The following is a 9,878-nucleotide window of genomic DNA, read 5'->3' as shown; positions in this document are numbered from 1 at the left end:
GAGCACACAGTTGATTTGTATACTTGTGTCTTGTTCGGCTGGCTGGCTGGCTGGCTGGCTGATTTCGCGTGAGAGGAAAATACTGTTGGCTGGCTGGTTGGCTGGTGGCTGGGCTGATTTTGCGTGAGAGAAAAATACTGTTGTGGCTGGCTGAATCCGGCTGAATCCGCCAGCCGAACAAGGCGTTGATTGTTGTAATTTTGGCACGACTAGCGTTAGATTTTTTTTGCAGATACCGCTGTCATGTGAAGGCATATAAATTAAGCCAAATGTGACCGAGGAAGGTTGTTAATTTTTTTTAATTACAGTCTGTCAATTTTTTTTTTTTGCTTGAATCTATGCGAATGCGCGACTGTTCTCGCAACATTTCGAGATTTTATTTACTGGAGTCACCCAGGCAAACTTTCTTTTGTTGAAAAACTCACCCAGACATATTAGCAGTATCCATTCACTTGCATACTGAGCATTCCGATATCTTCCCATTTGCAAAAGAGACCAGCAATCAAGGGAGGCCGTGCGGGCAAAGTCTATTCATCGCGAGCACAATTTCCTAACTCATCGTAGAAGGCTTCCTGTTCATCTTCTACCTCAAGTTAGGGGAGAGGGGCAGCAGGCGAGCTGGGGGATGGGATGGCCGGGGAGGGGCGGTAGGTGGGCGGAACAGCTGTCGGCGAGGTCGCCGGCGGCCGGGTGGGAGTCGAGGCAGCGAAATTTTAGGGTTTCGGGTTGTCGGGGCTTCCATGGCAGGCGGTCCTACGGGAGGGGGCCGGGAGCGGCGGCGTCCCGACGGCGGCGGCAGTGGACGGGCGGCGCGGCGGCGGAGGAGGACGGTGGCGGCGCCGATGGCGTAGGCGCCGGAGGCGGGAATGGCGGTGGAAGGTGGAGTAGCAGCAGCGGAGCGGCTTCTACGACGGAACGGCGGCTAGCCGCGCGCACCGGAAATAGACGCCCCCGGCCGGGCGCCATAAGGAGGGGCCACTAGAGAAGCCTGCTACCGGACGGTGCGCGATGAAGCATCCGACGGCCCTCGTGTCCTGGAGCTTGTGTGGGCCCCACTCACCACAATCCTTCTCCTCCCTTTCTTTTCTTTCTTCCTCTCCAGGAAAGGGCTCCTGCTCTTATTTGGTCTCCCACGGCGATTCGAAACAAATTCTTTTCCCCGAAGAAAGGAAAGGAAGGAGACGGCCGGCGAGCTAATCGGCCATGGGGGACAGCCAGTACTCCTTCTCCCTCACCACCTTCAGGTCCCTACTCTCTCTCTCTCTCTCTCTCTCTCTGGCGTGAGCTGCTGACCTAACGAGTTTTGTGCCTTGCAGCCCGTCTGGTAAGCTGGTGCAGATCGAGCACGCGCTGACGGCGGTGGGCTCTGGACAGACCTCCCTCGGGATCAAAGGTGCGATCCGTGCCCACTCGCACTAATCCTTCTCTACTGCGCTTCCGTCAATGCCAGGGTCAATGCGGCCATGCGGGCGAGGGTCTGTCGCAGCAGGGTTTTTGAGTGCGCCTGGCATTTGGGGGATTAGGGTTATGCTAAGTAGATTGCGCGTGTCCACGCCTCCCTCTAACATGATTAAGTTGTTTTATTCGTTAAGGAGCTTGAAATCGTGGTATCGTACATTTGATTCATATATAGTGTGTGGGCTCTCGGATGCTTGAGACGGCTATGGGCACTGGTAGACTGGTACCAATTTGTGGCGGTGAGTTTACGATTCCCTAGATGCCTACAGATGTTATTGAGCTCGGAGGCTGCATGTGGTAGTCTGGATTTTTGTTCTCTCTTAACCCAGATGCACCATGGACACTGCTTGGCTGCACAATATCAGGGAATTTCGCGGGACAAGTGCTGTCTCCTTAACTAAGCCCGGACTAATTGTAATTGCGACTTATTGCTTTGGTTCATGATGATCAACCTGGCTTGTGATCTGCTCTGTGTGGTTCCGATTGTTTCCTGATGTAATTTGCATTTGAATTCACACTTCTGGAGGTTTAGGAGTCCATTAATTGCCCATGAAATGCACTGAAGTTAATACATATTAAGCTTGATCATTCTTTACCTTATGTCACTAGGGACCTTTGAAATGTGTCCAGCATGGAAATAGATTTTGCACATAAGCCTGCATTTCTTTTGTGGTAATCATAATCTGTGCACAACAGAATACCTGCCCTAGTGATACTGGTGGCATGGTCTCTTGGTGGGGGTTTGTTCGAATCCCACATTTTGGATTTTTTTTGGGGGTTCCTTTCTTCATTTTTTTGCTTTACTTCATATTAATCATACTGATGGTCACTTTTAATTGCTGCTACTCAGCAGCTTTGTTCTGGGTGTAAGTTTAATATATGGATCTTTCACTCATTATCGATGTGTCCAAACTCAACTGCTAATGAAACAACTATTTTTCATGTATTACCAACATAATTGTTACTGACATATTTGGCTGTTACATTACTATGAATTAATTGTATAGTATGTGCGCTTTCATAATTCTGGCAGGCCATAAACATTTTGCTACATTTTCTTTTGATTGTTTATTCTGATACATGCCATGTTACAGCTGCTAATGGAGTTGTTATTGCCACTGAGAAGAAACTGCCGTCTAATTTAGTGGATGAAACATCTGTATGTGTAACATCATCGTTATCTATGACGTCCTCTCAGTCAAATAGCATCATTTGTTCTTCTGGCACGAGCACTAATAAAATACCAAACGCAAACTTGTAGGTGCAAAAGATTCAAGCGTTGACTCCAAATATTGGAGTTGTTTACAGGTACTTTCCTATGCTATTTGTAGCTTTTGGTTGCTTTACTGTTCACATCATTTATGGATGCTGAAAGCCTTGCTACCTATATGTTTGCCTCATATTTCTAAACTTAACAATGTACGAGATCACATACCATTATATGTTGACATGGCTGATCTAGGGTTTTAGTATTAGCTTCTTAAATGTCACATCCGCTTTGCACTTTTCTTACTAATGAGATGGTGTAAGAACCATCTCATTAGTAAGAAAAGGAAAAGGAAAAGGACCTGTCCTGTGTACATATGGGGCATTATTTTCTTCAAGTTTTCATACTTCATTTCTCTTCAAGTTAAACCATGCTAAGCCATATTTTATTTCTCTTCAAGTTGCCTCTTCTTTCAGCTTGCCACCATCAATATAAGGTGTAACAGTTCAATCAAATGTTAAGTACATTACTGACTACTTAACAACCCATGGTCACAAGCTCGCACCGTTTTTTCTGCTTTTCCATGCTCTTACCTTGTATTATTATTTTCAGTGGGATGGGTCCAGATTTTCGCGTTCTTGTGAGGAAAAGCCGGAAGCAAGCACAGCAGTATTACCGATTGTACAAGGTATTTGTGATAGTTCATTTGGTGTACATTATCTTTTTATTTAAATATCTTGACGCAAAAATATCCTTATGAAAGTATATGCAATATATTTACTTGGTGATTCTGTTAAAACGACCTATTACTATACTTAAGTGTTGTACCTCATGTCTGTTTAATATCGTACAAGTAAATATCTTTGAATCTGTAGGAGGTCAAGACAACTGAGATGGCATATCAAGTTTCCAAAAGTTTAAAAATCATTGTTGTTGTTTTTTCTAGTTGGTGAGGCCCATTAATATGAGCAATATACCCATCAAACAACACTAAGGTTGACACAATTCATATACATGGATCAATGTCATGCAGAAGACCACAAGTAACTGTGTTGTCCTGTCGCTGCTCCATTGATGTGAAACAACATTCTAACTCTGAATGTGTTATGTAATTACCTTTTCATTTTGCAAATGATTTTTGGTACACAATATTGCTACCCACGTTTGTGATTGTATATCCTGTTTTTTTGAAGTGAAAATAACAATTTGGACTTTCTGATTGTTATTTTAACAACCATTGCAGGAGTCTATACCTGTTACACAGCTTGTCAGAGAAACCGCTGCTGTTATGCAGGAGTTCACACAGTCAGGGTATGTTAAGTTGATACATGTGTTCATTTTCATTCCTTTGTTGAGATTTCTGGATATTGTGGATGCATAACATAAACTAACTCTGCAACACTGTTCAACATGGAGAATTAAAATGGTACGCTAACAACAAAACGAGTTCGATGTAAACTATAAAATCACTCCGTTAAGTGGCATATTTTCTTTTTAAAAAGCCCTACAATCTTAAAGAAAGTTTAGTTCACTGAAATTAACATCCGAACCAGATGCAACAGTTTTACTTCAGGAAAGTTTATACAATACTCTTACCCAGGGAACAAACAGCGGTGGTAACTGGCTGGTTGCCATTTACCAGAATACCATCTGGACCGGTTCTTATAAAAAAAAGGACTGGTTAAAACATACCAGCATTGACTTAGACACTTAGTGCTCGTAACTATGGAAGATCAAACAAATACAATATTGTGAGGAAAATCTGTGTACAGAAAACATAATGGAAATTGTTAACTAGAATAGACTGAAAAAATACCGCTAACAGACCAGTTGCAGGTTGTTCCAGTATAAATTTTAGTGATCTGTTTCTTTTGGATCCTTGGTCTTACCAAAAGTTGGTTTCTATGTTGTCTGTAGTTTTTATTCTTGGACATTTTTATTATGACCCTGTTTGTTGCAGCGGTGTAAGGCCATTTGGTGTATCTTTGTTGATAGCTGGGTATGATGACAATGGACCCCAGTTGTATCAGGTATGGACAGAGATACAATATAGATTCATTTTGCCTCTGGTCATTGTACATTCCTCAACAAATGATATTACATTTTATGTCATTTTTAAATGACAATGAGATTGACTTAAAAGAGTTGTAAGAAACTTTGAGTTGAACCATTTGCAATGACCATTTACTTAACATTTCATCCATTACTTGTTAATAAAATTCTGGTATTCTGGATTGTTGACATAATTGATAATTTTTTTTTTAGGTAGACCCATCAGGATCATACTTCTCCTGGAAAGCATCAGCAATGGGGAAAAATGTGTCCAATGCAAAGACATTTCTTGAGAAGAGGTATCTAGAAGGTCGACTACGCTTGGTAGCCGAATGTTATTGTAGGGAGACTTTCTTTGGAAACTTTAAATCCTGACAAGCTGGTAGACGGCTTGCTTTCACATTTACTTGAAATAATATATGCTGAACTATAATACTGTAGTAGATACTGTTATTAGTTTAAAAATTATTTCAATTTGATCATAAATAAGTTTTGTATGAACTTTACGGATAATTTATTACTAGACATCAATATGTTGTCACTTGAAGATTTGCCACTGTTATCTCACTGACAGATCCACGAATGCAGGAACAGATCCTGAATTGCCGCATATTGTTATTATTATATGTTCTTAAGTGACAACTATATATTATACAGTTTGATCTCTTTTCTTAGTTGTGCGAGTACTCTCATATGACCTTTGTTTTATCGTTTCATTGAAGGTACACAGAAGATATGGAGCTTGATGATGCCATCCATACTACAATTTTGACTCTGAAAGAAGGGTATCTGATTTCTATATTGTTATGCCTTTATGACTAGTTACTTTGTGAACATCATCGCTGACAGAACTCTGGGCTTGCAGATACGAAGGGCAGATCTCGTCCAACAATATTGAGATCGGGATAATTCGACCTGACCGTGAGTTCAGGTATGACATCTGAAAACACTCACTGACTTCCCATTCACCCTTTGCTCATGTTGAAGGTCTAACTTCTATATTCCACTAACTCTTTGTTTTTTATATTTTTGTACCCTTTGCTTTCTTAGTTCCTGTTCTCTGAGTAATAGACCAAATGTTTATTTGGTGGCAAAACATTCCTTCATGTATTATTTATGATCATATTCCTTTGCATCTCAATTGAATACGTTAGGCCTACTCTCAGTTTTGTGCGGCTCACTTGTGTAGTGGCCATGTCTTTGCTCAATTAAGCTGTTTACCAAGAACATACGCTTGGTTGATGCAATCAAATGGTTCCCTGACAAAAAATTTCACCGTGCAAATCACAGGGTTCTGAGCCCTGCGGAGATCAAGGATTTCCTGGAAGAGGTGGAGTAAAGATGTCCCTCGACAATTCGCGGGTTCCAGAAACGAGAAAAGCAAAAGCCCAAGCAGCCAAGCCGACGCCCCCCTAAAGTTCATGACATCTTCAGGATTCTTTTTCCAATCTTTTGAAGTGATTATCAGCGGCAATGCGGCATGTCGTAGACTCGGTCGGAGCAGCTAGGCTTCCAGGTAGATGTAGGTGCGTCGTGCATGCTGTACCCTGCTTGTCGCACTGCCCGCCACTCGCCTGGCCAGCATACAATGTGCCGTGGTGCCCGTCCTCGTGTGTCCCCCGGGGCCCATTGTACAACGTCCATTTCACCGTCCCGATCAGAGGGCAGCCAGCATCTTTGCGGTCGGGAGTTGATTTTTGTTGCGCAAGATAAAATAGGGATCAAAGTCAGACCGGGCTGTCCTAATCAGGATGAAAAATCTGCTTCCGGTCGTTAGGTCTGAGGTCAGGCGTGTTGAACTCTCCCCAGTTGTGTCAACGTTTAGTCGGGTCTGTTCTGTTGGCCGGATATCTGTGGCCACTGGCCAGGAGACCGGTGGACGCGCGTTGTCACCCTGTCAGCCTCGGCCAGACTGTTCCCTCGTACGGGCACGATTAAGTGCCCAATTGACCATCTCTCTCTAAGCCACCTGAAATGCACGTACAAGGCTGCCTAATGGCCTGGTATTAGTACTCCACCGGTTGGGTTCTCTCAACACACTTCGTAATGCGAATCACCATCTTGACCAGGAAAAAATTGCTTGGCTGACACTGGCAGCCCTTGTATTTTGCCGGTGGTTTTGGCATCAAGGACGTTCAGGACTTCTTCGCAACCAATGTGCATTATTGTATTGGCACCGTTTGGACCGTGCTACTGCCTTGCCCCTCGTGCGACGCTGTGATAATGTCTCTGTCTTCGCCTCACGCGCCGGCCAAGCCACTCTACCACAACTGTAGCTCCTCCCATCTGTTGGTCCAAATGGATCTATTTTCATTCAAGAATTGGTATCAAGAGCTAGAGTTTGTTTTCTCTCCCCCATCTACCAGCCACCTCTCTCCCAAACCTACACCTGGCGCGCTTCCCCTCTCCCCTCTCCCTCGGTGCAGTGTGTGTGCACGTTGGAGTAAAGCTTGTGGCATGGCGGGGCACGAGCCGGAGGCGGGAGTGGCGCAGGTTAGAAGGCACCGCCGGGGTGGAAGCAAGGGAGGCGGAGGGTGTGGAGGCAGAGGAAGAGAAAAGCACAGGGAGAGGGAGGATCAATTGAAACCCTAGTTTTGATACCAATTGTTGGTCCAAATAAATATTTTATTTCACTACCATGAAGTCCAAAGGGCAGTCTTACATATATAGGGGCTGGACACTTTAACCTGGTTCTTCCTAGGCAGCTGCACGAGGCCAATAAAACCACCATGTGATCCCATCGACAGTCGAGATCACTCCGGGGAAGCTATACCTAACCATGTCTAGTAATATAGATATATACATAGATGCACATATGTGAGACTTTTTTTTTGAAAGAAGGGACATGTGAGACTTATCTAACAATATCAACGTCATGGAGGATCTAGTTCTTCCTCTTAGGCGGGTTCTTTGGAACGTAACAAGAAAAGTAGAGGACTTGCAGGATCCTCAAGACCAAAAGAACATTGTGCGGCGCCTGGATTGGAAATGACAAATTAGGGATTCCGATAGCAATGTAAGTGCAAAACACATGACGACTGCATAATTGACCATATGAATATGGGACACAGGAAAGAAGGTGTCGGTGTCCTGACCCGGCGGTCGGGACCCAACTAGTAATGTTGCTGCGTGTTTCCTCATCTCAGATGTTGATGCAAGAGGCAACACAGTAACACACGGGTTTATTCTGGTTCCGGCCGCGGGGCCGTACGTCCAGCAAGGGGGTGTGCGAGAGCACTGTATTATCTTGCACCGGGCATGCCTGTAGTAGGGGGTACAAGCGAGGCAAGAGAGGGAGGGAGAGAAGCTCCCAGGTCTCTGCTAGAGGTGGAGTTGATTGAGGCGTGTGCCAATATCGGAGGCTCAGTGGTGCTGAGTGTTGCGCTCTATCGAATGGGTCCGACCGCGACCCCCTTAAAGGAAGCTCGCCTCCTCCTTTTATAGACACAAGGAGGGACGGTGTACATGCGGGGGATCGTGGAAGTCATCGTCTTTTCCCCGAATCGCGAGGGTGCAGTGGTCGAGCACTATGGGAAATACACTGTGGGGCATGGCGTCGGGCGTGGTAGTCGTCCTAGGCATCGTCCTCGGCCTTGCGGAGATCGCGCCGGCGTCCTGACAGCCCCAGCAGGCGGCGTGGTCGTCGCTGTAGGGTGTACCGTCTTCCAGGTGTGGCGTGGCGGCGTTCCGTGGGCCCTGCAGGCCAGGGTCTTGCATATATATGTGCGCCAGCGGTAGCGGGGCACGTAGCGGTCCCGGCCCCCCCTGGGTGGAGTGCTAGCGCGTGCGCTAAGGGGTCCGGGAGTCACGTGGAGGTCCCGGACCCCTCGAGGGGGGAGGTCCGGGCCTCCGGCTGCTAGTGTTGAGCATCCCTCCTTGGGGGATACGTGGCGACGCCGGATCCCTTCCCGAGCAGGGGACGGGTCCGGGGCCGTTGGTGTGGTGAGGTGGAGTCCGGACAGCAGGAGTTGGCAGAATAGTAACGGGAGCTGTGCCGAGCACGTCTCATACCGCGTCGCAGGTTCCTACAGTGTTGCCACAGCATCCGGGATGGCGGAGCAGTGACCGGAGTTGGCGGACGGGACTGCGGTCACAGCCACTGTGGGGAATGGCGGCCTGACGCCGTCTGACCTGGGCGCTGTGGAGGAGTGGTTGGCATTTAATGCCTCCGTACAATGGGCGGGTGAGCGGAAGGGCCGTTTGTCCTTTTCGTCAAGGGTGGCCTCGAGCGAGACGGAGACGATTCGCCCCGCTCGAGGGTAGGTTCGCTACCCTCGAGCGAGGCGGAGACGATTCGCCTCCCCGAGGGTAGGCTCGCTACCCTCGAGCGAGGCGGAGACGCGGGGGCGCGGTCGAGGGTCTCGATGGGAGCCCTCGAGCGAGACGGAGATCACCCGCGGGTCCGAGGGGGGTGCGGATGGGCCGCGTGCTGGGCTTCTTTGAGTCCTTTCCTTTCTTCCAGATTGAAAAGAGGCTGTAGGCCTTCGTGGGCTCAGTTGCCTAATATGTGTTTGTGTTTTTAGAGTGATTTTAGTACCCCGATTAGGGTGCCCCTAATCGTGGTCGCCGACAGAAGGCATGGAAATCTGAGGAGAGATGAAGACACAAAAGAATGTTCATCGTGAACTTGGACCTAGTGACAGATTTGTTCAAAAGTTGACATCCATTTTTGCTAGCTTAAAAAAATAAACATATATTTCTTTTTTTTAAACGAAAAAAATAAGCATATGTGTCACTACAAAGGAAGGCACTAATAATAGTGTCCCTGACGTGCCTGCTGCCCCATGTCGTCAAGGTCGGGAAACAGATCAACCAACCAGCTGGTGTACCATCTGTTAAAGAAAGGATACTCTGATCGGTGGTGCAAGTGAAATCTTTTGCAACATGGTCTTAGAAAGACCGTACCCTCTTGCGGCAAATGAAGTGAATAATGAGGCACCAACAGATTGTAATTTCTCTGAGCTAATTGAGTAATCGGCCGGACAGCAGCTGTTCAGTTAGGTTGTCCTGGGCAGGGGCGAAGCTGCATGGAAGTGCCGGGGTCCGTGGACCCCGGCGATTTTTTTTGCAAAATCTGTGTTAAATCACTGTATCGTACTGTTCTACAATGAAGCAGATCCCGGCGTTCAATGAAACAGACCCCGGCGGCATTCTCGGCTGG

General features: G+C 46.6%; 1 protein-coding gene across 1 annotated transcript; it reads left to right on the top strand.

The window, feature by feature from the left end:
• Window positions 1-1,083: 1,083 nt before the first annotated feature.
• On the top strand, window positions 1,084-6,493 carry LOC120652182 (proteasome subunit alpha type-2-like). The gene is made up of 11 exons (XM_039929929.1): window positions 1,084-1,244; window positions 1,317-1,393; window positions 2,553-2,617; window positions 2,720-2,766; window positions 3,278-3,353; window positions 3,909-3,976; window positions 4,626-4,695; window positions 4,931-5,016; window positions 5,440-5,502; window positions 5,583-5,648; window positions 6,008-6,493. The coding sequence occupies exons 1-11, from the start codon at window positions 1,204-1,206 to the stop codon at window positions 6,054-6,056; spliced, it is 708 nt and encodes a 235-aa protein (XP_039785863.1). The 5' UTR covers window positions 1,084-1,203; the 3' UTR covers window positions 6,057-6,493.
• Window positions 6,494-9,878: the final 3,385 nt, after the last annotated feature.

The sequence above is a fragment of the Panicum virgatum genome, chromosome 9K, assembly GCF_016808335.1.
Source record: "Panicum virgatum strain AP13 chromosome 9K, P.virgatum_v5, whole genome shotgun sequence".
Taxonomy (NCBI): Eukaryota; Viridiplantae; Streptophyta; class Magnoliopsida; order Poales; family Poaceae; genus Panicum; species Panicum virgatum.
Note: the sequence above shows the minus strand (reverse complement) of the source record. Positions and strands in the feature narration are given on the sequence as shown.